Source organism: Daldinia caldariorum (assembly GCF_022478825.1).
Source record: "Daldinia caldariorum strain CBS 122874 unplaced genomic scaffold F4812scaffold_1, whole genome shotgun sequence".
Classification (NCBI taxonomy): domain Eukaryota; kingdom Fungi; phylum Ascomycota; class Sordariomycetes; order Xylariales; family Hypoxylaceae; genus Daldinia; species Daldinia caldariorum.
Genome location: NW_025953037.1, coordinates 820451 through 848345, shown reverse-complemented (window position 1 = coordinate 848345; position 27895 = coordinate 820451). Strand labels below are relative to the sequence as shown.

General features: G+C 50.2%; 9 protein-coding genes across 9 annotated transcripts; 6 read left to right on the top strand and 3 right to left on the bottom strand.

Annotated features, from left to right (window-relative positions):
- Positions 1–2: 2 nt before the first annotated feature.
- F4812DRAFT_9791 (N-terminal C2 in EEIG1 and EHBP1 proteins-domain-containing protein) lies at positions 3–3223 on the bottom strand. Its single transcript, XM_047939601.1, has 3 exons — positions 2522–3223; positions 2092–2108; positions 3–1982 (listed from the first exon to the last, which is right to left on the bottom strand). The coding sequence occupies exons 1-3, from the start codon at positions 2532–2534 to the stop codon at positions 522–524; spliced, it is 1491 nt and encodes a 496-aa protein (XP_047794657.1). The 5' UTR covers positions 2535–3223; the 3' UTR covers positions 3–521.
- F4812DRAFT_9863 (ribonucleases P/MRP protein subunit POP1-domain-containing protein) lies at positions 3030–6723 on the top strand. Its single transcript, XM_047939611.1, has 2 exons — positions 3030–3240; positions 3294–6723. The coding sequence occupies exon 2, from the start codon at positions 3607–3609 to the stop codon at positions 6403–6405; it is 2799 nt and encodes a 932-aa protein (XP_047794656.1). The 5' UTR covers positions 3030–3240; positions 3294–3606; the 3' UTR covers positions 6406–6723.
- Positions 6724–7630: 907 nt separating this feature from the next.
- F4812DRAFT_9814 (FAD-binding domain-containing protein) lies at positions 7631–10573 on the top strand. The gene is made up of 6 exons (XM_047939602.1): positions 7631–8168; positions 8327–8770; positions 8830–8902; positions 8983–9452; positions 9519–9655; positions 9748–10573. Exons 1-6 carry the CDS (start codon positions 7948–7950, stop codon positions 9945–9947), a joined length of 1545 nt encoding a protein of 514 aa, XP_047794655.1. The 5' UTR covers positions 7631–7947; the 3' UTR covers positions 9948–10573.
- A 1-nt stretch (position 10574) lies between these two features.
- On the top strand, positions 10575–12718 carry F4812DRAFT_464456 (uncharacterized protein). Its single transcript, XM_047938343.1, has one exon. The coding sequence runs from the start codon at positions 10710–10712 to the stop codon at positions 12330–12332; it is 1623 nt and encodes a 540-aa protein (XP_047794654.1). The 5' UTR covers positions 10575–10709; the 3' UTR covers positions 12333–12718.
- Position 12719: 1 nt separating this feature from the next.
- On the bottom strand, positions 12720–14763 carry F4812DRAFT_9755 (uncharacterized protein). The gene is made up of 4 exons (XM_047939594.1): positions 14184–14763; positions 14015–14116; positions 13574–13935; positions 12720–13445 (listed from the first exon to the last, which is right to left on the bottom strand). Exons 1-4 carry the CDS (start codon positions 14325–14327, stop codon positions 13091–13093), a joined length of 963 nt encoding a protein of 320 aa, XP_047794653.1. The 5' UTR covers positions 14328–14763; the 3' UTR covers positions 12720–13090.
- Positions 14764–16798: 2035 nt separating this feature from the next.
- On the top strand, positions 16799–18909 carry F4812DRAFT_9663 (glycoside hydrolase family 105 protein). Its single transcript, XM_047939578.1, has 5 exons — positions 16799–18112; positions 18177–18372; positions 18451–18541; positions 18609–18646; positions 18709–18909. Exons 1-2 carry the CDS (start codon positions 16931–16933, stop codon positions 18270–18272), a joined length of 1278 nt encoding a protein of 425 aa, XP_047794652.1. The 5' UTR covers positions 16799–16930; the 3' UTR covers positions 18273–18372; positions 18451–18541; positions 18609–18646; positions 18709–18909.
- A 1747-nt stretch (positions 18910–20656) lies between these two features.
- Positions 20657–21178, top strand: F4812DRAFT_454153 (uncharacterized protein; the record flags this gene model as incomplete). The annotated part of the gene is made up of 2 exons (XM_047936588.1): positions 20657–20694; positions 20761–21178. 2 exons carry the CDS (start codon positions 20657–20659, stop codon positions 21176–21178), a joined length of 456 nt encoding a protein of 151 aa, XP_047794651.1.
- Positions 21179–21797: 619 nt separating this feature from the next.
- F4812DRAFT_464452 (IMP-specific 5-nucleotidase) lies at positions 21798–23692 on the top strand (the record flags this gene model as incomplete). The annotated part of the gene is made up of 4 exons (XM_047938342.1): positions 21798–22010; positions 22110–22244; positions 22349–22507; positions 22611–23692. The coding sequence occupies exons 1-4, from the start codon at positions 21986–21988 to the stop codon at positions 23690–23692; spliced, it is 1401 nt and encodes a 466-aa protein (XP_047794650.1). The 5' UTR covers positions 21798–21985.
- A 1472-nt stretch (positions 23693–25164) lies between these two features.
- Positions 25165–26847, bottom strand: F4812DRAFT_454151 (uncharacterized protein; the record flags this gene model as incomplete). The annotated part of the gene is made up of 1 exon (XM_047936587.1): positions 25165–26847. The coding sequence occupies one exon, from the start codon at positions 26845–26847 to the stop codon at positions 25165–25167; it is 1683 nt and encodes a 560-aa protein (XP_047794649.1).
- Between the last annotated feature and the right edge of the window lie 1048 nt (positions 26848–27895).

Sequence of the window (27895 nt, the reverse complement as noted above, 5' to 3'; positions counted from 1 at the left end):
AATCAAAATGCGCGCGGTACTTTCCGTGAATTATTCTACCTAAGGTTCCTCCTAATCTAACAACTTGTTTTGTGCAGCTGGTATATATCAACCAACCTACTAATGTTTAAATAAATGTATACCTAACCGAATGTATATGTGTGTATGTATGTATTTATTAACGCCAATCCTATCCCACCCTATCCCTATTCCCTACCTATCTATCAGATAGATAGATATATGCAATTCCCACGTCTAGAATACGAAGCTTTAAGTGCCTAGGTAGGTATCCATCTCAACCACGAGTTCACGTGTGTCGAGCGAATTGAAAGTACACCAGGCGTAAATAAGATAAGGTCCAATGGAATGACGCCTGGATGTAAAGAGAAAAAAAGAAAAAAAAGATGATTCCCCCACGCTATGTAATGTTTTTTTCCCGACGAATATAAATATGCTTGCTACGTGTACCTTGGCACGAACGCCACATACACATACACATACACCACGCGGACGCAGAGACGCGGACGCAACCTTAACCTTATTTACGCAACGGTCTCGGGTAACGTCCAAGCGACCAGGTCCTCCCGCTCCTCGTACTCGTCTACTTCCCTCGGCCGCCGGAACCCCTCGCGGCCGCGGTCGCTACCGAGCGTCGGCGCCAGGCTAGTCAAGCTCCCGCTGCGGCTGCGCCCGCCATCCGACGCGGCGTCCATACCGCCGTCCTCTTTAAGCGGCTTTTCGTGCTGTCCTCGGTGGTACCGAGGGTGTCGTCCACCTCCGCCTCCGCCTTCCTGACGGCTGCTATTACTGCTGCTCCGCACCCCCCCGCCGTTCAGCGTCAGGGAGCCGTGGTCGCTGCCGTTGCTGCGCGTGCGCGCGTGGTGCGGGCGCATGTGACGTGCGTCGGCGGGCCGCAGGGTGTTACCGCCCGCGCCCTCGTCGTCGCTCACGTTGCCGCTGTTATTGCTCGCGCTGCTGGCGACGGACCCGGAGTGGGAGAGGCGGCTGCGGCGGCGGGTGGGAGGTTTGACGGGGCCGGGGCGCGAGGTATGGTCGCTCCACCCGTCGCCGCCCGAGAAGATGTCCTCGATGCACTCGTCGGCCGGCAGCTCGCCGGGCTGGCAGGCCCAGCTCGCGGCCAGCGCGCGGCGGTACATGTCCTGGAGCTCCGAGGCCTCGCGCGACTTGCCGAGGGAGCCGGCATTGCTCTTGGTGTTGGCATTGGCGTTGGCATTGTTGGGGGCCGCGGGGGAGCCGTCTTCGGATGCGTCGACCGGGACCTGCTCGCTGCCCGCCATGATGCCGGCTATGCCGCCGAACATAGGGGCCGTCTTGAGGGGAGGTGCGACGTAATTGCGCTCGCCGTCGATCTGTACCATTAAGATGCCAACCTTGAGCGTGCTGTTAATCTTGCTTTCTTGCATTAGGTATCGCCGGACGATGCCCTCTTCGGCTTCCTCGTCCACGATGTCGTTTTCCTCGGGGTGCGGTAATGGCGGCGCTGTCGTGCTTGTGGGACTAGCCCCTCCCACGGCCCCGGGTGGAAGGCTACTACCCGATTTGCTGCTGCTTTGTCTTCGGTGCGACATGCCTTGTCCGATCTTCTCTCGCGGATGATCTAGGCTTGCGCTGGCTCGCGGGGCCATGCTCCGGCGAGGGAAGTTTTCGCTCTCTTCGACGTATTCGCTCAGGTTTAATTTGACAACGCCGAGGGGAATCTTCTCGTCGCGACCACCGGGGACCATGGGAAACTCCTGGAGAACCTCGAATTCGATAGGGCATTCGGTCAAGTTGTTGTTGCGATCGATGGAGATGCGCAGAGGTATAATCTTAGAATAATTATATACGACGCGGTGATTGATCTTGTCGATAGAGCACTTGGCCGTACGGCCGCGATGCTCGCCGTGAATCGAGTTTGGAAGGTACCATTTTACCGTGGAGGTACCGGCAACTAAGGGTACATTATTCAGGTCGTATATGGTGAGATGAAGCTCGAATTTCGGCTAGACGAAGAACAGCAATAAGTATTAGTTTCGCGAAGAATATAGGAATAGGACAGGATCAAGTAAATGATAGCAGATGTATGTAGGATGTAGGTAGCAGTATATATACCTTCCGCGCCTTATTAACTATTGGAAGAATACGCATGTTAGCTCGAGAAAATTACTAAATTGGCGCATAGCAATGGATGTCACGGCCAAAGCAGGAGACATTATTGTACCAATTCCCCTAGTGAAGTCGAATGAAAGGAAGATAAGGGATAGCGTGTTATGTTATGTTATGACGAAGGAAATATAAGGGTGTTAATAACGACAATGAAAAAGTTGCCGAATATAGGCAGAGTTACATCTTCGCTTATTGGGTGAATGAGAGGCAAGAGATGATAAATATAGAGAATAACAGGAATGCGGCTCAAAGGGAACACCAGTGTGTATGACAAAGCCTTGAGACGGGGAAAGGAAGGCGACGGCAACGGATAGCGAGCATTGGGTAGCGAGCATCAGGAAGCTAGGTAAGGGGGAGGCTTACGGGCTTTACATACTCAAGGACGCCATATTAGTTTTTTTGTCTTTAATGTCTTAATAAAGCCGCATTCACCCCGGTGACGAAAAAGCTGCACATGCTATGCTAACTAGCAGCAAATTCGAACGGCGCAGATCGTGTACTGGTAACATGCAGTCATTATTCGGAAGCGAAATACCAACGGTAGCAGCCAGAACAGCCGCTAGACCTGTCGTTTCGGCAGCACCGGACTCCGAAGAATAGAACGCGAACAGGGTTTTTTCCTTCCTGTTTTCTGCTGGATTTCTTACTTGGGTAGTAGAATCATACGAACGAGGTAAGGTGAATTCGAGAATAAGACAAGCCTTGTAAGGCTTTGTAAGACTTGAGAGAATGGGATTGGATTGAATTAAAAGGGGGGGTTACGTTACCCCCTAGCTTGCTAGAATCAGCCACACGGATAGGACGACGTTGAGATTAGTGTGATTGGAAAAGCTAGGGAGAGAAAAAAAAAAACCAAAAGAATTCAAGTCAAATCCCAGTCGAGTGGAAACGGGAATTATTCCGGACTTTGTCGATTTTAGTTCGGACGTATGTACATAACTTTACATAAAACCAGGTACCTCTCTCATTATGTACAATAGGAGGTAGTTAGAACTTAGGTCTAGGTACCTATTGACGTCATCGGTTATACGAGGTACCTAAAGTTCAAAAATGCCGGGGAGCAGCTGAGCAGCCAGCTACAACCGATAAGTATAGGTACCTCCTACCGGACCCACCAGCTCTAAAATCGCAATGCTAAAAATTTGAAGCACATGTCCACGCGCAGCACAAATACGCGTTTAGCAGTACGCGATATTCAATCCTCGAGGTCATCGGTACATCATGTACTATTTAATCAAGTAACGATGAAAAATCACAAATAAAGCTATTTCAGTCAAATCTTTTTTATGCTAGCTCAGCCTTGACTCCATAACTGGGCAGGGGTTTCCATTTAGTTATTTATCGTATTCTACTACTTTGAAAGCCTATTCCCTTATTCTTGGACGCACACCAGGCCGAATATACTGCCCCCTTTGCACGCGCGTTCACTTATGGCTTATCCGTAGAATATTATCAGACAAGATGCCCCCAAAACAGGTATCGAAGGCTAAGCCTACCGGAAGCTCGGGTAATAATCCGGCTTCAACGAAGAAGCCTAAACCCGGCCCGGAGACTTCTAAGAATACAGCTCAGCCAAAGTCCAACAAGAGAAAAGATCCTCCGCAGCAAGATGCAGGGTCGAAGAGCCAGGGGAAGAGTTTGGACCATAGGCCCCGGGACGCAAAACGTGCAAAAGTCTATGAAGCCAGAAGTATTGCTGCCCAGAAGTCGCATGCCGCCTTGAAAGATGGCGAGCTGAATGTTCAGTCCTTCGTCGGCTCCCTGTCTTTCGAGATAAACGCTTTAGACGAAAGCATGAGGCGGACGAGGACGTCTCAGACCAGCCGGGCATTTCAACGGGTGCCCTTCAGAATGAGACGTAGGGCTGCAGCACATAACTATAAAAAGGTCCCGAGACGCTTACGAAAAAGAGCGAAAAGGGAAATGATAGAGGATAACACCCCAACAGTTAACTCTAGAACTAGAAAGCCCAAGACCACCAGGGCGAGACTACGAGCGGAGATCTCTCGGAAGCTGGGCCTTCTTTCGAAGCGGAAGAAGCTACGGAAACTGAAGAAATCCGGTGCTGATGACGAAACCATCTCTATAAGGGCTGCTAGGCCCAAGATAAGGAGGAATGTGCTTAACGAACCCGTTATTGCCGCTAGAAAGTTTAGAAAGCGCCAGCTTTCGAAGACATGGCTTCCTACTCACTTATGGCATGCGAAGCGAGCGAGGATGACACCTCCTACTCAACCCTTGTGGCGCTTCGCGATCCCCCTTACCCCCTCACAAAAAGTCTACAGGCCAACCCACCGCATTCAATGGGAAAGGGGTGCAATGGCTTGGGATATGAGCTACATGAGCACGATTGGCCTATCTGGACCTCAGAATAGTGTCCAAAACGTGCTCAAGTCGCTAGGCCTTACCCAGGAAGCCTTGTGGAATGACAAAGCAAGGCGCTGGAGGTCTGGTAATCTGCACTGGTCCGGAATATTAAGTAGGAAAAGTGCAAACAGCATGCATGTCATTGGCCCAGCTACTATAGTCTGGAATTCAGTGCAGCAAGTCGAAGACGACGAAGAACAACGTAAACAGTTTAGACAAGTCTTCATACGTATTCACCCTTCCGCATTTTTAGAAACTTTCAATGAGCTTCTAAGGCTGGCAAAGATGCAGAATCCCCGGCCTTATATAGAGGACCTGAGATTTGAAATCGGAAGCATTGACATCATAGGCCCTGACTCCACTGAAGCTCTACTTGGAGTGCTTCGGCCATATTTCCAGAAGTCGGATACGAAAGAATCGCATGCTTCAAAATTCGAGTCGCTAGCTGGTTTGAAAGATCCCGGCGCTCTGCCCCTTGGATGTCTCCTAGCCTTTTCGATCGCAGATCCTCGCCTTCGTTACCCCCCGCGGCAAGTAAACATTCCAAATAGTAATGATCAGAACGCACAGTTGTCCCTTCTAGGAGCTATATCGGCACTTCGCAAAGATGATGCTACCAAGCCTCATCAACTGTTCAGTAGGGATATGCGATTCAAAGCATCTCGGCTTCCATCTCAGCGATCTCTAAATCGTCGACGAGGCAACGGCGCGCCAGGAACAGCTCTCGAACCAACTTTGGTTGATCCTCCTATCCCTATCATGCTACTTGCTTCCCGGCATTCCATGGGTTCGCAATCGTCTGGCACCTGGACAGTGATGTTACCGTACAAGTGTGTCCTTCCAGTATGGTATAGTCTAATGCATTACCCTTTATCTACCGGCGGCAACCCGTGGTTTGGGGGTTTAGACGAGATCAGACATGTTACATTCGAACGAGGCCTCCCTTGGTTCCCCGGTGACTTACCTGGTACCGATGCAGGTAAAGCGTGGGAACTGGAAGAACGAATTACGAGACACAAAGCATGGGACCGAATGCCCAAAGGAAAGAGAGTCAATTGGGAATCACTTGACCTAGGAGCAGGACGCAAGGGTGAAGTGGGAATAGGATGGAGTTGCGATTACGAACTACTACTTGGTCTTAAGAAAATTGACAACAAGGTGAATGACCCTGACGAAATGGTAATAGACGGAAAAGATGGAGCGGAAGAACCACAATCAACTTCCCAAGGTGCGAAGCAAGTGACTCCTATAAATCCCTTAGAAAGCGTTACGCAACTTTCCAAGTCCACATTTGCTACATATCAGACAGCGACATCCGAGCTGCCTCCTCCAAATTCATTGGTAACGGCGAATATCAAGATGCTGGCGCGTGGAGTAGCTACCACATGTGCGAGGGTTTATCGACTACCCGATGTGAAACCCACCGCCGCCTCTCCGCAGGCCGAAGTACCAGCCACCGACCCTCCACATGCGAAAGTCGATGGTAAACTATCGTCTAACATACGCAACCAATGGTTAGCACAAAGGCCGACCTTAAATAATAAGCCCAAGAAAGTCGCCACAAGGCCAAATCTTGACTTAGAGACACGACAACAACTGCTTGCGCAGCAGCTCACCGCCCCCCCAGCGACATTCCCGCCGCCTGCTCCCAACTCTGAGAGCATCAATGGACATCCCTTATGTCCTAATGAAGAAGATTTGATTGGGTTCATAACGACTGGAAGCTTCAACCTCAGGGACGGAATCGGCGATGCTATAGGAAGCTTATCGGCAACCAAAGCTCTAGAGGAATTACGGCGATATAAGAATGAAAAAGACCCCGCTGCTAGGCTCTGCGTTGTAAGAAACGCGGGTCAAAATGTCGGCTGGCTTGCAAGGTGGGAGTTAATATGAAATCAACAGAAGTGCCACCCATAGCGATACCCAAATTCCACGGAGAATTGTTTTACACGTCAGTTCTCGTTTTCAGTTAAATGTGTTGTGAGACGGTCTAGTTCAGACTAGCAGTTTTGTACAACGTACAATCGAAGCCGTCATCACTAATGACAGCTTTGTGAGGTAGCATGACCTTGAACTCTCCTTCTAATGAATATACCCCGTAACCGACAATATAACAACAGCCAGGGAGGGTGTACTCGATATTCTATGTGGATTTCTCGTTTACCTTCTACGGCAGGTCAATCTTCACCCCTAGTCCCCTGCATCATATGTACTTCTACGGTGTCTAAGGATTGGTATTATGTCTTCTAACCCAATAGTATGCTTTATTCTCCAATATTAGACTAATGAGCAAGTTCTCCAACCAGAAGCGTATCTCCGAACCTAAACTTACCCCGACTAAAGTATCTACCGATCTATTAAATCTCCGAGGACAAAGTTCAATCGGAGACGGCGACATTTATGACAAGTCGAAATATAAAGAAATATATATGAGCTGGTTACGCCCTTTCGCATGCTTAATGTAGCATTTCCCTTGGGACATTAATCGTCTTTCTTTCGAGGTGCTGCCACCTGATGCCCTTCCGCGCACATGTATATATGTGTGTCTTTGTGTAACAGCAGCCGTACTATCACGCCCGCATATCTACATGCGCCGTCTCCTGATGATCGACACGAGGCGGAATATGACTACTGCCACAGATGGTAACCCCCAGCGATACTGTTATGTCACCGCTTGCCGCAATTGGCGGGGTGCAGGACGGTCCCTGCCTGTTATAATTCAGGAAGAACCGTTTTGGGATTTTCCCCCATCTCGTCTGCCTGTCTATCCATCCAACCCGGCCAACCAGAGAAACGCCTAATAGCTGAGTGCCAGACCCCCGGCATCGTTCGCTGAATTATCTAGCCGAGATTCTCGTTCGCTTGTACGCGGCTGCGCGGTCATGGGCTCTCCTGGGTAAATGCCCCGTGCTTAGTACGGCGTTTTCTGTCGATCGTATCACGGGCGTTCTTTGCTAGGTACCACTACCGGTATGCACGTCACATCCGAGGCATATCGCCAGCGCGGGACTGGGGGGATATGATATGTGTAGCTCTGTCGCGCGTTATAGGTTATACGAGGCTGTTCCTTTGATCTGCTATGCTGACATTGGGGAAAAGAGGAAAGAAATTAAGCCGGGGAACCCTGGTACCCACGAGGTTTAAGATGGAGAAAGTTGGAGGAGAGGGTTGGGGTTGAAAAGGAAAAGGGCAATTATGCTAATCACGAGGAAATTACAGTCGAGCGAGGAACGTCATGGGCTTCCCCTTCTAGAGCTTCCTTCGACGAATACAAAACTCGGGGTAACCCGCAGGTGCTACCTGCTCAGCTAGCCTCTCTCTGTTTGGGTAGTCCCTCAGCTTTGCCACCGGGAATTTGGGCGCTTGATCATAAGTTTGAGCTTACTCCTACCGCTACCAAAGGGTCGATTGGTATGATAGCACGACTCTTCCATAATGTCGGCTCTTAATCGTGCCCTCGTCTCCGTCGTCGCCATCGTGGGCGTCGGCAGAGTTTCGGCTATCCCCTATAACACCTTTGACGGAGAAGGGTTTCCTGCTTGTCATGATGTCGCACTCGTCCACAATGCTACGAGCGTGGATGATATCGTCCAGATAGTAAAGGATGCCCCCGCCAAAGGGACACCTGTAAGGGCCTCAGGCAAGGGCCATATGTGGTGAGTTAAGAGCCTAAGTTTGCGGTGTACTTTTGTTATCATGTTCTATTCACTCCAATCCAATCTCCTTGCTTTATATTACACGGGGTCGTTACACTTGTTTGATACTTCTAGGAGTATACATAGCAGGTCAATTCTGATTTTGAGGTATTGCAAAGGTACGATACTATGTGTTCAGACAACCCGGACACGGTCATCATTCGCACGGAGAACGTAAATAAGATTTCGAATCTAGTGCTCGAAGAGGGCGCTGAGACAGGGACGGTGGAAATAGAGGCCGGTGTGACATTCCTCCAGCTTGCCGAATATCTCCACAACAACGGTGCCTCGATGGGGTATACGTTAGTCAATTGGAACATCACCATGGCTGGTGCGGTGGCGATGGGCGGACACCGCTCTGCGGTCCGTGAGGACTCGATGGTCGCGGCTGGTGTGCTGTCATTAGATATCGTCAATGGCAACGGAGATATCGTGACTATCGAGCGCGACGAGTCTAATGACGACTGGCTTGCTGCTTCGACGTCTTTGGGGCTGCTCGGTGTCATTGTTCGCATGAAATTCAAAATCTACCCAGACTTTAAGGTCTTCGCGAAACAAGAGACGTAAGTTCTTGGTATGCTTCTTTTCGTAGGGTATGCTTTTTGTCTAATGAGAATATTAGCCTGGACGAAGACGATGTTCTCAATGGCGACATTTATGGACTGGTTGCACCCTATGCTACAGCTAATTTCTGGGTACGTACCTATATTTACCCCTATCTACTTATATCGTATAATATAGTTAATAGTTGATTTATTGTTCTAACGTTTCACAGTGGTGGCCGTACATGAAGAAGTTCCATTGGCGATACTACGACAAGGTTCCGCTCACCCTGAGCAACCAGGAAGGATTCCAGAACACCTTCTCTATAACAGATACGGAGGCGTTTGTGGCAAAATCCACCCTGGAGAGCGGGAAATACCTAGCGACTTCCAACATGTTCTTCGAGACCACTGCGTTCGCCCTATGGTCCGCTCCGAACTTCCGCGAGAAGACGACTCAAAAGACAATCACACAGTGGCCTGTCTACGGTTGGAACTACGACGTATTGATTGGCGGCCTTTATCCGGATCAAAATCCAGAGTGGGAATACGGCCTGCACGGCGCCACCCTCGAATTGGCGTTCCCTATCACATTGGCCAACCAGATGCTCAAGCGCGTACGAAAGGCGTTTGACGATGAAGCAAAGAAGGGCATTATTATGACAAGCACCTACCGCAGTGGTATCAATATTAAATTTGGAAAGTATGTATAATTTACTCATCGAGAAGTCTTCTATATATATACGGTACTGACTCAAGATTCACCTAGGCCTTACTACGACTTGTTAGGCCAGGTCACGTACAACACATCCGACGGCGCCGATTGGACGAAGGGCGCTATCATGTTCGACTTCCCGTCGTTCAAACCCACCATCGGCGACGGGAAGCGTTTCAACGAAGAGTTCTGTAAGTAACCCTACCGTTTTGCGCACTGTGTCTATTTTTCATATTTTGAAAAAATAAACGAGACATGATATGGCTAATAAAAAGCATTACAGACCCTCGATTAGCCAAGACGCTTATCGACGAGTTCCCAGCCAGACCTCACTGGACGAAGAACACGCGAGAGGTGTTTGGCAACGCGACGAAGAATCTGGATCCGGACCACCTGGCGAGGTTCAAGGCTGTGCGCGAGAAGTTTGATCCGAAGGGCATCTTCAAGAGCGTGATTGGGGAGATCTTGGGTTTCTATAGTTAGATGAGTTGGGCTAAGATCGTTCTGGTGTGTCTTGCCGTTAGTATCATATGCGATGCTTGCTTACTTGCTTTGATACTAGGGACCGTCAGTATATATATAGGTAGCTTATGATATGATGTGGTTACGGATGATAATATTAATGATAGGTCATTAAGGGGTTTAAATAGCAGGATATGTTGCCTTGCCTACGTTGTACCAATTACCCCTATTAAGTTCATTCGGCTGCCTTGGTACCTCTATAGGCAGCTTTATAATATTCATACTCTTGTGATATAAGAAGACAAATTCCAACTGAAACTTGGTAATAGAGAACGTAACAAATTCTGAATCCCGCGGTGTAGGCGCTTTGACTCCTCAACCCATTTCCCAGGCAAGTTGCCATGGTAAATCTCCACGGTGAATAACAGGTAAGAGGTGCGCCTAGCGGATCAACCCTACCGCAGCTAAATTGTCCATAGTTTCGGCCGTTATTGCATGGGGTATCTCCCGGGCATTTGGATGCCAGAGCAACGAACTCTTTATAAGGTGTTTATTTACCTTAGGTACCTACTATTTCGTTCTCATGAGTGTTCAGAAAAAAAATTACATTCTTCCCCTTCTTCTCTCGACATCTGGAATTTCATAGTATCTTCTTATTCATACTACAAGTCCTCGAAGGCTCTCCGAAATTCTCTAGACGCTATATTCTAGGTGGTTTATTCTCACGATCCCCAGAGAGAAGTCATCGCTTCTCGAACTGACTTCCCGCCCAAGGCAAACGCCATGTGTGGACCGGGTGCGGACCCGATTAATGGGTTTCAAAGTGGCTATATTATGGCAACTTTCCAGCCTAGTATAGAGACGAAAAAATCGGGCGATGAGCCAATTGCAGAATTGCCAAACAAGTCAGTGATGAAAGCAGCTATAGTAGCGCAAGAGGGCATGAAGGGCGATAAGCCTGCTACATCCGCCACCGCTACTCCTTTCCAGCCAGTCATTGACGGCAAAGAGTTTGGTGACTCGTCGATGGTCGCAAATCCTATGATGTTCTCAAAGAGATTCACAGAGGAACCACCAACCACACCTCAAAAAGGAGCAATCAGACCTCGAACCCCATCGCCTGCTCCATCAACTCCTCAGCCGAACGAAGTAGTTTATGAGAGCCGAATTAATTTCATCGTGCGTGTTTCTACTGTATATCCCATGTCACAAGAAGAAGGAAGCGCCACAGCACCAAAGAGGCCTCGCAGCCCTTCGCCATCTCCGACCAGTCCCGGCGTGCTCAATACCCTTTCCATCGACTTCCTGCCGCAGCAGCAGGAGTTCGTCTTCCGGAAGGTATTCGACAGCCTCAAGGAGGTATGGGACAAGCTCATCAAGGACTTCGAGCCATACTTCGCAGCGCTGGAAACGCGCCCCGCGATGCCTGGTATCGATCAAGTCAGGGACCTGGTAATGTCGCCGCGAGCGTCGCTGCAGGGAATCGCCGACGGCACGGCGTACATCGTGCACATGTCGTTGATGGCTAGCTGCAAGGACTGCCCCTCGAGGGACCTCTCGGACGTGCAGAATCGGTTTCTGTCCAGCGCCGCGAAGATCAAGTCCGCGGTCCTGGAACACGTCGCTGTGGTCAATACCCTCGCCCCCTTTTCCCTCCCTCTCGACCCTGCTACCCCCTGGCCGCCCGCGCACGGCGCCTATCGATTCCGCAACCCCTCGCCTCCGCGCCCCAGCACACCACCGGCCAGAAACAGGCGAGTGTACTCCCTATCTGTAGAAGCGCTCCGGCCGCGAATCCAACGTCTTAACTTCGGGGGCCGCAACGACGAGGGCAGTGGTATGGATATGGATATAAATATCGACACCCCTACCCCTACCCCTACCCATACTCCTGCTTTTGCTCCTATTACCCCTACTCCGCGAACACCATCGACACCCCGAACCAAGACTCCACTGGTCAACCAAGCCAACCTACCACCAGCGCGCAGCAGCCCAACACCCCCTTCGCAGACCCCGCGCCCCCGCCCCCCTCTCCAGCACACCTACCACCCGACGACTCCCGCAGCGCCTCCCAGCGCTCCGCGACGATTCGCCCCGCCCCGCCCCCAGCACCAGCACCAGCACCAGCACCGGACGCCGGCGGATATCTTTCTTACTCCGCGTAATCGCTATCCCGATCGCGATCGCGATCGGGTCCTCGCTCGTTATTCTCCGCCGTACGTGCCGCCCGCGCGAAGATTCGAGCCCGGGTCCGGGTCCGGGTTCGCATCTCGGTTGCCGGTCGTGGGGCGGATCGGTCGGTACCCCGTGCGGGCGCCCGTTGGACGCGCGGGTTCTGGTGCTGCGGTAGTGGGGAATGGGGAGGGTAATGATGATGTTTTCGTTGCTGGGACTGGGTATGTGTGACGTGACGTGACGTGGCGGCGGCGGCGGCGGTGGTGGTGTTGACGAGTGCATTGGCGCTTTGGACTGTGCAACTGCCAGGCCACGACTTTCGGAAGAGGTGCTTGAGTTTTCTTTTTCTTTTTTCTTTCTTTCTTCTTCCGCCGGGTTGTATTTAGGTGGAACAAGGGTCGGGTTTTCTTTCGTGGGTCTTCATCTAGTTTCGTGAGTTATAGCTATCGGGTCGATATGGAGTTATGAGATAGAGCTTGGGGGTATCTAGTAGGTACCTAAGGTACTAGATTGGATTATCTTATTAGACGATGGTGGTGGCATGGGTTCCCTTGATATGTATCTGTTACGTTCTAGGGGCTAGGAGCTAGGAGATTGACAGTGCGTGATATAGAAACCGTGTCATGGTCAATATAGCTTAGGCTGAGTATGAGGTACCTTAGGTATCTATTGGTGTCATTGCTAGTCAACATGCTTGAGTATAATTTCTGGCCTATATACGATATACGTAAGTTCAAACGAGCTCTTGTAAAGATTAAAAGGGAAAACATACCTCCTCGTGCGTCTCCTAGATAAGCCCAAGGGGCAATACGTAACTGGTCCCAATACACGTGCGGCTGTTCCAACCGGCAACTAATATTATACATAATAATGATTGATCTTAGACATACTAAGATCGGAAAATCAGGGGTTTTTCATAGTCCCCTCATCCAAAGTACCTACCTACCTAGGTACCTAACTCACAAAAGCCGTCCTCGGATCCCACGCCCTCAAACCACAAATAACTCCTCGTCGGAATCTTTCCGATTCGCCCCTCTCGGATCACGCGTAGCCACGACGTGTAGCTCATTGCTCGCGCCGAGCTCTTGGTACGGTCCGACGGCCTCGCTCGTCGTGCGGCTGCGGCTGCGGTTATTCGACGACGACGGCTGGCTCTTCGTCCAGAAGGCCGGGATGTGCTTGAGCAGGGGCCGGAGCGCGGCCGCGGACGCCGCGAAGGTGGCCATCCCGAGCTCGATGTCGGCCCAGAGGAGCAGGTCGTAGTGCAGGGATTGGGCTTCTTCGCCCTTGGCCGTCGATAGCCGCACGATGATGACGAGCTTCACGATGGTCGCGGAACTTGCGCTGGAGAGGGAAGGTCAGTCGGTATAAAGTACAGGCTTAGCGGGATGTCCTAGGGAGGTACGTGTTTCTGTCTTATGGCTGCTCTCGGGGGAGGGGAAAAGGGGGCTGTTGTAGTAAGGGGGACTTACAATGCGCCTAACCCTAGCAGCAGTAATACAGATATTTTTAATCTGGTGCTCATGTGCACATTTCTGAGTATGTATATCGGCAGTAGCGCATAGAAGTAGTCGATAAAGATATTAGTGATGGTACGAAAGTAGCCGACTTGCGTACAAGCTTTGCTGCCGGCCCAATTAGAGGCGCCGCTTGAAGCGCAAGGCCACGAGGCGAATATCGTCATGACTATGGTCCAGGTGGCGACGACAGCCATCGACCCGATCAGAAGCCAGCGCAGCTTCTTAGTCGAGGATAGACGGTAAAGAACGAGCGCCACGGCTATCTTTACAAGCCCGGCGCTGATGTAAAGCGACAGCTGGTTCGCGAATAGGAACTAAATATGGACGTAGCTCTATTAGCCCTTGACCTGGTTATGAATGACAAGACGGGAGCATGAGATATCCACCTCCTACCTGCGTGGATTTGGCTTTGCTGTAGTGCGGTTGCTGGTCCTGGGCAGCGTAGCCATAGTGCATAGACGTAAAGCCCATAGCACAGGAGATAACGAAACCAAGCTAGCAATCGTAATAATATCAGCACTAGGCTCTATGCATGTATTAAGTGTATCGTGGGTGGAATCACATATGTCAATATAAGCACAACATCATCCAACCCGAAGCCACGGGTCAACACTTTGATTCGAACGTAGAGGCGCGCGACCATGGCCAAGGTGTCAACTATCAAGAAGACGATCATGGCCGCGATCAAATCGTTCCGATGCCCCATATTGCCGGCTTCGAAGTCAGCGGCTCCGTAACTTAGGGACCTAAGCTCTCGGTACTTGGATGGCGCAGAATAGCGTCGGCTCCATGGGAATGAGAATAGGAGAGAATACGTGGGGGGGGGGGGATGAGAGGCGTATCAAAACGCCGCAACCAAGAGGTGGGCAACGTGCAGCTTGTTATATGGCCCGAAGGCGAAATCGAACGAGCTGAGAGGATGGCGACGAGGAGAGAGGTGTTACTGGTCATACCCGAAGCTCATTCATTACATCTTCTAGATGGCTTACTCCAGCCCAAGTTACTTAACTCCAGAGCGTATTGCCTAGCCCATACCCCAAAGTAAAACATAGGAGAGAACCTACCTAACCTAACCTATACCTATACCTATACCTATACTTATACTTATACTTATACCTATATCTAAACTTAGCAGCTAGCTTTTTAGCTACTCGGGCGAATGGCGTACAACTGGTCTCACGAGACACATATGATTGACCGCGCAGCCAACGAAACCTACAGAACAGCCTTGTCAGCTTCGTGACCGAGGCCGCCGCCCCTCCCCCCATGTCAACTACCTATCATCGACAAAGATCGGCAGAGGCCTGTAGCTAGCGGCAGCGGAACCGGTTGTGCCGTGTGCTGTGCTCTGCTCTGCTGCAGGAGGGGGACAGACAGGCGGGAGCTGAAAGCGCAGTGTAACGCTGTCTTCCTGCAACTCATCTATTTCGTGCGCCAGGGTGGTATTTTTTGGTCGCTCTCGAATGAGCGCTGGCGTTTTTTCCTTGCTGAATGGTGGTAGCTTTGTTAAGAAAAAGAAACGGCCTGAATCAAGACATGATAGTATTGAATCCCTCCTGCTGCAGCCACAGATGCGGAATACGAAGAGAGAGAGAGAGAATAAATCACTCGCCAGGTACCATGTATGCTCCGGACATTCTCTATGGCCGGGCGTATAAGCCGGTCGGGTTACCTAGCCTAGAGAGGACGTAATGATGTCGAAATGGTACTACACTGCCTAAAGCTTGGTACGGCCGAAAAGAATCCATCTTTCGTGTCATAAAGTGTGAGGTGAGGTAGGATGATAATGGCTTGAGCTTTTTTTTTTTCTTCTTCTTCTTCTGTTTATGTGTGCTTCTTCTCATAGTCTTAGTGCGGCCCTCTACTGAGAGAGATCAGTCGTGTTGCGACATGATGTCAAGCCGTCTTACTTCTCGGCTCGCTTCGTAGTGAGGGGTAAATCGTACTTCATTCGCCTGAGAAGCATCTAAATACTACCTTATTATCTAAAGAAAGCCTAGGTAAAGAGCCCCTCCCCAGTATGTCTTGCATGAAGGAACAAAAGCAATATGATAAATCTTGTTTTGGAGACCTTTCGCAGATTCAGGTGCCTGGGCATTAGGCAGCTAATAGGTGAGAGGCGTCGTTTGTCTCAGCTCACGGTAATTTGCTAGGTTAGAGGCCAGCCGGAATTGCATTACAGTAGGGGGGGATTCAACTGTATAAGAACAGGTAAAGAATATTTCCCCTAATTTAGGGCTTACACAAGAGAGACATAGCAAACGGATAATAATAATAATGACCCGGCAGTCCCAAATGTAAATCCGCATCTCTCTTGATTAAGGGGATTTCACTCTGAATTTCATTAAGAAATACCCACGAGCATTTCCTACATATCTCTACCTGCCCTTACTTAGAAGGTATCCAGGTTGTCCGAAGCTAAGGTGTGAATAACCTAACATGTAATATATGAGCTCTTATAAAAATTTCCTATCACATATATCCTCAAGTGTCAACTAGACACGGCGGAGTAAACTTGGAATCTGATTAATTTGATTGGATATATAAGGTACCAGGTATCAATACATCACTACTCCACCATGTCTAGTTGGCACTTGAGGACATACCTACTTTGCTTCATGTTTATTAACGTAATTAGAATCGTGTAATTAGAAAGCTTACCTAGGTAGATAGCAAATAAATACTCGGCACATGTTAAGTGCTTACTTACCTTACTTAAATGAAAGAAACTTGTAGCGTTGGCCAAGATATGTGCTGTTTTCCAAGGTTTCCTATACGGAATCCTTGTCGTCCCTTTCGTCCTTGCGTCCCGCAAAACTTGGATCACCTCTCCCGTGGACTCGGTACCTAACAACCGTTTACCGCAACCTTGGGAAGAAGAAAAAAAAGCGCGTTCCCCTTCCCTACGCCGCTCGCTAAATTTTCCCAACGCCCCGGGTCGCCGTTCCGACGAGATAGCAAACAATATTCTTAGGTTAGGTACCTTATCTAGGTTCTTTGTGTTGGAACGCCCTCACCTTCTATTCTATAATACAAAGATATAATACAAAGAGTCGGGGACCGACCGGACGTATGTTTCTTCCTCTCCTCCACCGCCTCTTTCCTCACTCACTCATTCATTCACTCACTCATTCCCATCTCATATAAATACATTCGTTTAGCCTAGTTGGAATATTATTTCCTGTTGTTTTGCGTCGGAGAACTAGAGTGAGAACAGAACACGGGACCTGAGTGTCTTTTAAGAGATAGTTGGTTGTATTTCAGGTAAAGAAAGGAAAGGAAAAGAAAACAAAAAGGCGTCACCTCAAGATGCGAGTATCAACACGATCCAACCTCGCGGCAGCGACGCTCGCCTTCGCCTTCGCCTCCATCACCACCTCCGCGGCAGGGGAAATCACGGACGCAGTTCGGAGCAAGAACTCGACGTGGATGGCGTCTAGCATCATGTCGCGCAGCCAGGGCATCATGACGGGCAACGGCGGCTCCTCGGAGCTCCTGCAAGCGGGCTTCACGCAGCGCGCGCTCACGGCGCTCGCGGCGCAGTACCCCTCCGACGCATTCACCTCGGACGCGAAGGCGTACGTCCTGTCGAGCGCCTCGTCGGTGTCGCCCTTCGTCCGGAACGCCACGCGCGACGCCCTCGCGTACCCGCTCGACCGGCTGTCCAACGGCCTCGCGCTCCTGGACCTGGCGACGCCGACGGAAAACCTGACGTCGGGCCCGGGGTCGTTCGCGATCGCAGCGACCGCCCTGCGCGAGAGCATCGACCTCAACCGCCGCAACGCCGAGGGCGGCATGTGGTACTACACATACCCACACTGGAGCTACCTCGACGGCATGTACTCGCTGGCGCCCTTCTACGTGCGGTTCCACGTGGAGGCCGAGACGGCCTACCCCATCCCCGAGTGGAAGCAGGCCACCGTCGACGCCGCCAACGACACCTACCACCAGCTGGACCTGCTGTGGCGCCACACGCGCAACGCGTCGTCGGGGCTGCTGGCGCACGGCTACGACGCCTCGCGCACCGCCGTGTGGGCGGACCCGGATACGGGCGCGAGCCCGCACGTCTGGGGCCGGAGCCTGGGCTGGTACGCGATGGCGCTGGTGGACCTGCTCGAGGTGCTGCCCGAGTCCGCGGCCCTGTGCGAGTACCGGGATCTCGTGCTCGAGAAGCTGCGCTCCCTCGCCGGCGCGATTGTGAAGGCGGTTGATCCGGCGACGGGAGGATGGTGGCAGGTTCTGGACGAGCCGGGCCGCGAGGGCAATTACATCGAGTCGAGCGGCAGCGCCATGTTCGCGTATGCTCTGCTAAAGGGCACGAGACTCGGGTACTTTGCCACGGACGCCACTCTGGCATCGGCTGCCGTGGATGCTGCTATTCGCGGCCACGGGTACCTAACAGATACGTTTGTGGTCCGTGAGACGAACGGCACGCTTGGGTACAACGGGACTGTGTCGGTGTGCAGCTTGAACTCGACGGCAACTTATGAGGTAAGCAATTGTCGCGTACATTCGCAACTTTCTATGGTGAGAAGCTAACGAGTTGTTATCATAGTACTATATTGGACAGCCCATCAACTATAACAGCGTGCTCGGATCCGCAGCTTACATACTTGCATCCCTTGAAGTAGAGCGCCTGGCGGCTCAGTGAATGAATCATGGCCGTATATATATGTAATACCTCATCTTGTAGGCTAATTCGTTTCAAATGATACCCGCCAGGGTCAAATACGTTATATTACAAGTTCAATGTACGCTATTAATACAGAATGCCAATCGAATCATATCCTCATTGATGTACCACTTGACTAACGACCAGGTTGCTGAAGAGTCTTGATCTAGCCATACCCACCCATACATACTTAAACTTTATCTCTTCTCTTAAATAATAACTAAAGTGATGGGAATGTAATAACGGACGTGCGTATACCATTGACACGAATGCTTTTACCCGGCCATTTTACTTACCTAGCCCACGTTGTCATAGGTAAATGCTCTGAGACTTGCAGGAACTGTCTATAATCAGTCCGTCTAATGAAAGACCGATAATGCTTAGACCACGAGGCATGGCTAATAAGTTAGGTTAGGTTAGGTACCTCCTATGCAGATTTATCAAATTAGCGATGGTGACTACCGAGCCCTCTGATAGATCTGATGATCAAGTTCGCACGAGATCTGATCACAAGTATCAATAAGTCCATTCCAACGCAGGCACGCAGTCTTCATCAAGGGCCAAATAAATTTGCGCCGGGTCGCCACAAAGTTTGTGGATAAGGAATTAGCAGGGACCGGCTATTTATCGACAAGGCGGAGATGACTTCTTATCGCCGGAATACAGACCAGATAATTGTTGGAAGTTAGAGTAAGATTTTAAATATATTTCAGCTCGCCCTTTGTGTAAGCCCAGGGTTTTCAGGAAAGCCGCACGGTACTTCTGGCAAGCAGCGAGGTAATTATTCCCAGGAGTCATCGAGACCAGGAAGCCGGTTTACTTAGATAAGGGGCCTAGATGAAAGGATCGACAGTAAACAGGCAAAACCCGCGCATGCTGGGCGAAGCAGTCCAACGGTAGAGATTCACGACTGGGCAATCACACGAAAATCATCCGACTTCTCAAACTGCAAGGAGAACTTCCCCAGTCCGCGTAAGCTCCAGGCTAGATCGTGTATGTGGCGGGCAGGCAGCACTCATGTCAAGAAGCGGCCTTGGCCATGTCCTTATCTCGCAGCCTTTGCGAGACGGATCATGCGGGATCTCGTTACAAAAACCTCGTCGTCATCAAAGATATATTGACCATGTCGAGTAGGTAGCCCAAATAGGCGATTTTGGGGCCTGCGAGATGAAGTTATATGAAATCTTCTGCCATCCGATATTGATCCGTAATCCAGGCTAAAGAGGCTGAATGACCTCGTCAGGTTTGGTGGGGCCAACGAAGACCGGCTTGGAGAGCTGCTACCAATCATGAAGTGAATTACCTGGCTAGGTTATTCAAATCGCAGATTAGAATGTCCCTGGACTCTCGGGTTCGCTGAGGGCATCATGCCGCACCTAGCTCATGGCAATATGCACCTTGTAAGAACTCCAAGCTCTAGAACTTGTAATTTCAGGGGAAGTAAATGCCATCGATTCGCCGATAATCAAGTTCAAGTGTATCTCAGCAGCCGTTGATCGAAACAAACTCCTCGGAAGAGACTTGAAGAGGAAGGTGGTTTTCCTCACGATTTTCGCATTTCTTGCGGAGGGATTGATATCAGGATGTCCGGCTTTCTTCGGTCTTCCCGCGATACGTAGAGCGGTGCTTGCGACGCCATGAACCGGTAGGCAAGCAAAAGTACCGTATCTTCAAAACGGCATGGTTCTTGATTTCTATGAGTCTCGCGATTTCATAGAAGCAAGTTCTAAGCGTGTCTCTATTTAATATCAGTGGTCTGCTGCCTGACTCCTTAAACTCGTATCACTCTTCTGATGCTTGCGGGACATCAAAGCTCATGATAAGTTCTCGTGCGTGATGTAGCATGGGTAAGACACCGGACCTAGACTTTAATATAAAGTAAGGTTGTACCAAAAATAGCTCGACACCTTCGCAACGTGAATATCTGGGCTGCTCTGTAATATAACCGTACCGTGAAACCGATGCCCGATACTGCACCTCGGAAATCATCGTCTTGATTTCTGCAGCCACTAGCGTAGTATGAAAATACGACAGGTTCCGGAAGGATGGGAAGAATGCGAAAATGGCAGCCCACTCGGGATGACTGCTTCAACGGGAGACAGTCGTGAGGTCCCGAATCATGCAGGTCTAATGCTATATAAGATCGATCAGGATAGAAGATAGCGATGTGTCAAAGACGCGAGTATATAAGATGCTGTTTGTCCACGATTGAAATCATCATGTAACTATATTCATCGTCAGTTCATCCATATCAGCCAAAGCCCATAATTATAAGACTCGGTCTAACTGTACAACATATTGTCAGTAACATCTCGTATAACAGACCTAACGAAGTTAACTTGGAGGAATAGTCAATCCCCAAAATGAAGGTCCTCATCGGCTTCGTTGCGGCACTAGCCAGGTAATACAGCTGTCGACTTCCCATTAACAATCAACGTTGGACTTCATCGTGCTAACCAAATTAAAGTGTCATCGGTATTGTTAGTGCTGCCCCAGCGGAGGCTATTGCCGACCCAAACGTGGAGGCCCCAGAGAATCATAGCCCTTCACACTTGCCCACGAAGACCGCCAGCCCCATAAGCTCTTCGACGACGACTACATTCATCATCAGCATCACCACGCTCCCGGGCCAGCCCACTCCCACTACAGCTATCCCAGTCGCTTGCCCGACAGTGACACACACGACCCGGCCCAGCAACTGTGAGCCTATGCAGTGCCCAGTTCCTGGTTGCACGTTCCAAAAGGAACTGCTCGTCCCGTGCGGTTGCGCTGGCGTCAAGACTGCTCTCTTTGTCGACGGGTGCCAGACTGCTTGCCCCGAAGGTTGCATGACCCGGTTGAGGACAGTCACGGCTCTCTGTGCTACCCCGACCGCGCGGCCTTGAATAGCCCGAGAGGTAGAAAATGCCCGGTTATTAGGGGAGAAGAAGACATTATGCTAAGCATGTCCACAGAGGGGCCTTCTTTTCAAAACAAGTCTCGCGCTTCGGATGATGATAATGCAGACAAGTCGTTTGTTTATGTGGGTTTGTCATATGAGACAGCCAATTTCATATCTCGTTCTTAAAAAGTTGTATACCTGTCATCTTGTGTGTCGATTAGTACCTAGGTAGTCGTTATCAACATGCCGATTAGTTTTATTTTTTTGATGATATTATTTTCTTAATTTAGGTAGTTATATAAAAAAAAAAAAAAAGTAGAAACTTTAAAGCTCGGAAGGACGTTCAATAAGAGAGGCAGGAGGTACCATGTCGTTGCTATGTAGGTACCTTAGTACCTTGAATAACAAGCCTTAGATAACCTAGCTCAGATAGCCCAAATCTTCATGCGCTAATCGGCCGCCAGAATGACGCTATAACCGATGAGTGCCTAGCGCCCGTATTACTGTGGCTCACTAGGCTTTCCAAGCCTCTCCCAGCCTGTTGGATGTCCCGCTGCCCGCTGCATCGGCGCCCCACAGACGCATGCCGGGACTCCAGCTTGTCCAGTCAATCGGACCTCGTGATCAGGGTCATTCTACGTATGTACCCCCTTCGGCCCCTTTACTTACATAGTACACCGTTTTTATCTTTACTTCATCCCTTTTTATATTTACTCTCTTCGCTCTCTTTTTTAGCTTTCTTTACTAGTAATTCTCCGATCACACTAAGACTACATACGAGTCAATTATAAATTTTGGCAAAAACACAAAAATGACATCAAGATACAGGGTCGAGTGTAAGTTTCAAATTCCACGGATTGTCTTCCGTCATAAGCTGAATATAAGGCCAACAACAACTATAACAATAACAATAACTAACACGAGCACTTTTGTAGATGCGTTGAAGACTCACAGGCGAGACCAGTTTATAGGTATTTATCCAGCACCACGATCCTTCGCCGATCCTTCACTGTTTTACCGTCGTCGTTGGAAAACAGGCTTCCGGATACCGGATATCCCCAGGGCCCTGCGTCTTAACGATGAACTTACCCTCATAAATCTCCAAATAAATCCTTGATCAGCCAGCATATTGTCAACATTCATAATACCTTTAGGTAACTAACATACGCTCCAGAATGGATCAAAGGGTTATTGGCCGTCCCCTTTGTATTATACTCACAGCCCACAGGCGTTTTTGAAACCAATGGATTCAACGTGACTCAGATGTCCGAAGAGGCGCACAGGCGTTATGCCGAAATCATGAGGGACGTCGAGGTGATGATCGACGATCACAGTACGTCCACTCGTTGCTCGCCTTTCCCCGCCCTCCTCCTCCTTCTTCTCCTCCCTCCTCGGAACCAAACTCCAGGCCAGTCATTGACGTATTTCATCTTCAGTAACGCACCAATTAGAATCGAGCAGGGTCCCCTCTAAGCTCAAGCTCCTCGTCCCGACCATAGGCAACTTCTTCACCCGGCTGCCCCTCGAGGCCGCCTTCAAGTTCCAGGACCGCAAGCGCTACATCTCCTCCCGCCGCTTCGTCTCCCCTTCCTTCAACGACGTGCGCCTGATCCTCAACACCGCCCAGCTCATGGCCGTCACTACCCACGGCACCCTCCAGCTCGCCACGTTCGACGGAGACGTCACGCTGTACGACGACGGCGAGAGCCTGGAACCCACCAGCCCCGTCATCTCGCGCATGATCGACCTCATGCGCAAGAACGTCAAGATCGGCATCGTCACGGCCGCCGGGTACACCCTGGCCGAGCAGTACTACGCCCGCCTCCACGGGCTGCTCGACGCGATCGCGAGCTCCACGGCGCTGACGCCGCAGCAGCGCCAGAACATCGTCATCATGGGCGGCGAGGCCAACTACCTGTTCGAGTTCAGCCCGACGTCGCCGCACCTGCTGTCCCCGGTGCCGCGGGAGCGGTGGCTGACGGCGGAGATGGCCTCGTGGTCGGACGCGGCGATCACGGCGCTGCTGGACGTCGCGGAGGCCGCCCTGCGCGACTGCATCAAGAACCTGAACCTGCCGGCGACGCTGATGCGCAAGGACCGCGCCGTCGGCATCATCCCGAGCCCGGCGACGGTGCGCATCCCGCGCGAGTCCCTCGAGGAGACGGTGCTCGTCGTCCAGAAGATCCTCGAGCTGAGCGTCGTCGGCGGCCGCGACTTCGACAACAACAACAAGCAGCTCGTGCCCTTCTGCGCCTTCAACGGCGGCCGCGACGTCTTCGTCGACATCGGCGACAAGAGCTGGGGCGTCTCCGTCTGCCAGCAGTGGTTCGGCGGCAGCGACGCCCAGTCCCGCATCCGCCCCGAGCAGACCCTCCACGTCGGCGACCAGTTCCTCAGCGCCGGGAGCAACGACTTCAAGGCCCGCAGCGTCTCCACCACCGCCTGGATCGCGAGTCCCGCCGAGACCGTCGAGCTGCTCGACGAGCTGGCCGGGTTCATGAGCAAGAAGTTAAGCTGAGCTCTAAGCGAGGCGAGGCGAGGAGCGAAGCTAGCTTTGATCTCTTAGTTCTTCTTTCTTCCAACCTAGGTACCTACCCCCCAAGGTACATATAATAAAGTACGGTTGTAAGCGACGGTAATGACAGTAATGACGGCATTCCACACGCATAGTACGAAAGGAAAGGAAAGAAAAGGAAAAAGCGTATATGAGATTGCGAGAGAATAGCGATCTAATAAAAAAAAACTATATTCATTCCCGGGCGGGGAGGGCGTGGCATGTTTGGCGTTGGACGGGTGTGTGTGGCGGCCGATTCTAGTATACTTTTATATAATTGAATTCAAGGGGAGGGGGGGGGCTGGGGGGGGCGGCTCCAAAGCAAGGATGCAAAATGAAAAAAAAAAGAGAGAGATATATATATATATAGATAGACGGGTTGATCTTGCATAGGTAGCTAGCTACCTCCTACTCAGGCACGTTTTAATATAGTATTCTAATGCATGATTACGATGGGGCGGGAATAAAAATGCATGAAGTTGGATTTCATCCGATTTCGTACGCTTGTACGTCTTTGAAGGAACGCCACATAGCATTATCTAGTATTACACGATATCGACTATGCAGTGCCGTTAGGTTACGTCGCTATTGACATACAACGGACCAGTAAAGGATGATGAGTCTACATATAGCTTAGCCAAGAAACTTAGCATGAACATTGACTTCGACAACTTGACGCACTGGGCGAAAGAACATACAAGATGGATACACGAGAGATGCTAATATTTGTATTAGACTTAATGACTTAATAAACCAGTTGCCCGGTCCTAAAACGTATATCTCTTCGTCCATACATTCCTCACCAATGGGGGCGCATTTTCATTAAAATACCTGCTTTTCTTCTCCATTTTTGCGCCGCCTCTTTCTCTCTCTTTCACACTGAAAATAAGGGGGTCACTGCCCAAGGTATAAATGTCTAATGTGCAATGTCCGATGTGCAACATCCAGTCTGCCAAAATTAATTTTGTTCTTTTTTTTCTTTTGTCTTGTCCGTCCAGGTGCCAATCAAAGCCGACCACCATATTTATATGCATCCCGAAGCAGGGACAACCTGCCAGCACATAATTCAAATAACGCTAATCCGTAGAATTCGGGGATAAATCCCGCCCCTTCATGCAACCTTTCCGATGCCAATTTCATCACCCTGCATACCTTATAACATAAACTGGCCCGTAAATTCCCATGGGTAGAAGGGAAGGAGAAAAGAAAATCGTGGGTATTGGGGTATTTCGATGGCCATGCGGGGGAAAAAAAAGAAAATTATAGAGTAAATAGTGGGTGTGCTCAAAACTAGACAAACGGTCTCCTCTAACTGCCAAAATCTCTCCGCCAAGTAAAAACGATAAACGAGGTAGAATAGTGGGCGCGGAGAACGTGAATTACGATTGAAATCGCTCCTGCCAATGATGACGACTGTCGGGACGTATTTACTAGGATCACGGCTTTCGAAGTTGTCCAAGAGGTGCGCCGAAGTTGCTGGATGGCTTTAATTTGAGAGGAACCTCTTCCTCTTGCTCTTCTAGTTCTTCATGAACATCATGTACAGCATCGTCAGTCTTCGCCAACGGCTCGGACGAATCTGTCGTAAAGTAACTTCCGTGCTTAAGGACAGTTGGAGTAGCATCATGAGTAATGACATCCGCGAGCTTATCGTTTAGAGCCTTGAGGAATGGTTCGTCGGCGGCAGGAAGATTCCGAAGGGTTAAGGGACCTTTTAGTTCCGGATCCTTATCTTTCTCATCCTCGAATTCGTCCTGGACATCGGCAGCTATGAGAAATTCCAGGTTGCGACGTGACGCCTCGGAGTTGGCGACTTCCTCGGACACTTCCGCCTGCTGCTGCTGCTCCTCCTCCTCAGGAGAATGCCTAGGGGTCGATGAACCAGAGCTGTCAGCTGTGTTAACTGCCGCAGTAGACTCAACAGTATGGAGTCTGGACAGGGAAATAGAGTGGTTCGGGGTGTGTCCGGCATGCATAATAAGTCTATCAGACTCAGGAGCCTGAAGCGTCTCTTTTGTCAACTCAGCCGGCCCAGCACGTGGACGAATTGGCTCCTGCTTAGCTCCAGGGACAGGGGGGGAGATTGTCCCGGTAGACCATGCGGATGGCTTATCATCGGTGAAGGTCGCCTTCTGGACAATATCAGGCCGGACCCGGATTCCTTCTAACCCGGGAATAACCTCTTGTATGTCGATTGAGGGGACGCGTTCTTGTTGAGCCGCTGGTGAGCTCACTCCTGGCGACGGGCCCTGCATACGCGGATCCAAGGGAATGAAAGGTCTCGATTCCGGCATCGTCGTCGATCCATGAAACTCAGTGGGTAAAACTCTTTTGGGAGACGTGCCATCTGACGGGCTCCAGAAATTGGCACTTGACTGCGAGGGGGTCTCTAAACTGCTAAGACCACCACCTCTGAGAGAGCCTATAGCGGCTTCGTGAGCACTGTCAACGGGCATTTTCAAGTATCCACCTTTGGCCTGTATGCTCCCTAGCAAGCTAGCCATCTCGTCTCTCTGCTTTTCGGCTAGTTCCGCCCTCCTTTTCCATTCAGACAAATCCCTCCGTAGGTTATTCTTCTCCTCCAGCCATAATATTCGTTCCTCCTCAATTATCGCTCGTTCTTCCTGATACATTTCCTCCGCCCGAGTGCGGCTAGCCTCAAAATGTGCGCGTTCAGCACGCATATTCTCAATCAGTTTTCGATTTTGCTCTTCCCTGCGCTGTAGCAGGTTGAAAAGAGCTTGATGGCTCATATTATCGAGTGCCGTACTAGGGACCAGAGATGGAGAAGTTGCACCAGACCCAATTTGGTACCTTGTCGGAGACAGGCTAGTCGATCTCTGCACGGGGATGTTTGGAGAAGTTGGAAGTGGAAGATATTGCTCCTGGGACTGCGAAGGTATGGAAACTGATGGCGAATGAGAATAATCGGAAGGTGGTAAATTTGTGGGTTTTGGGGAAATAGTATTTAAAGCATGCGGTAGAGATAATGGAGAAATCACTGATGCTGAAGAGTGGCCGTTGAGATGAGAGGCAAATGGCATCGAGCGCAGGTTTGGATCAAGCATGTCGCTCGACGGCAAAAAGGAGTCGGGCGGCAACCTTGTCATAGCTAGCATGGTTAAGACAGTTGCGTTGCAAAGGAGCAACAGAAGAAGAAAAAAAATGTAGGGGGGTATAGTTGATGTAGAGGTTGCGTATCGTAAAATTGGCCGGGTCAATTACGATATATACCTAGATCTAGGTTTCTCTAAGCTTCCCTAGTCGTGACGAGATTTCCGGAAACCCGACAGGGTAGTCGTTCGTAACTGAGAGCTTGAAAATAAGCTAGCATCGAGCTTCTCATTCGACAACGAGTATGCACATATATGTAGGTAATGGTGGCTTGATCGATAAGGGACAGCAAAAACCAATTGAACCAACCCGAAGGAAAGGGGAAAGTTCTATTTCAAGCCGGAACCTGTGAGGTACGACCACCTGGCAGCTGCTGTCAAGTTTGACTCTTGTTCGTCTGGCTCGTCTAACTCGTCTAACTCGTCTAATTCGCCCAACTTCGTCTGGAAGATGCAGTAATCGATGCAGTAACGGGAATCCAAAACTCTGATTCGTGGTTGGTTTCGAGATCGTTTCGATAAGGTCGCGATAGGCCGTTATAAATGGCACGTTTCGAAAAGCTGGTGAGATTAATGTACCGAGATAAGCCCAGTCTGCTCAGTCTACGTGTACAAAACACAATCTCCCTTTGGTAGTTGCGATAATAACTATAATATCAAGATTCGGCCAGCGTCTATTTCATGTTTTACAAAACGAGCAGTTATCCGGGAATTTGTGGCTTTGGTTTTATTCGACTGTTTGATTCTTCGTTCTTGTTCATAAAAGAGGTATTTGCATTTGATAAGATACGACCGACTGTTGTGGGTTGGTGGGTTTGTGGATTTATGAGTTTTTTTTTTTTTTTTTGATTAGAAAAGCGAAAACAAGATGGGGCGCAAAGAGAACGGGAGGTAGGTACCGGGATAGTTGTATTAGTGCAGGTCGATGATGGAGGGATTTAGAAGATGAACTAATTTAATATGGACCTTACAGGGGTTGCGTTGAATGGGAGCAGGCTCCTCCCCTTCCGCCCTACTTAGGTACACATGAGGTACGTACATGTTCCTGCTTTAG

Bases quoted from the DNA above. Each gene is read 5' to 3' on its own strand.
- F4812DRAFT_9863 (XM_047939611.1), top strand. From the start codon at position 3,607: ATGCCCCCAAAACAGGTATCGAAGGCTAAGCCTACCGGAAGCTCGGGT.
- F4812DRAFT_9814 (XM_047939602.1), top strand. From the start codon at position 7,948: ATGTCGGCTCTTAATCGTGCCCTCGTCTCCGTCGTCGCCATCGTGGGC. The intron at 8,169-8,326 runs GTGAGTTAAGAG...GGTATTGCAAAG, and splicing joins TCAGGCAAGGGCCATATGTG to GTACGATACTATGTGTTCAG. The intron at 8,771-8,829 runs GTAAGTTCTTGG...TGAGAATATTAG, and splicing joins GTCTTCGCGAAACAAGAGAC to CCTGGACGAAGACGATGTTC.
- F4812DRAFT_464456 (XM_047938343.1), top strand. From the start codon at position 10,710: ATGTGTGGACCGGGTGCGGACCCGATTAATGGGTTTCAAAGTGGCTAT.
- F4812DRAFT_9755 (XM_047939594.1), bottom strand. From the start codon at position 14,327: ATGGGGCATCGGAACGATTTGATCGCGGCCATGATCGTCTTCTTGATA. The intron at 14,117-14,183 runs GTGATTCCACCC...TACGATTGCTAG, and splicing joins TTGTGCTTATATTGACATAT to CTTGGTTTCGTTATCTCCTG. The intron at 13,446-13,573 runs GTAAGTCCCCCT...TTCCCTCTCCAG, and splicing joins CTGCTAGGGTTAGGCGCATT to CGCAAGTTCCGCGACCATCG.
- F4812DRAFT_9663 (XM_047939578.1), top strand. From the start codon at position 16,931: ATGCGAGTATCAACACGATCCAACCTCGCGGCAGCGACGCTCGCCTTC. The intron at 18,113-18,176 runs GTAAGCAATTGT...TTGTTATCATAG, and splicing joins ACTCGACGGCAACTTATGAG to TACTATATTGGACAGCCCAT.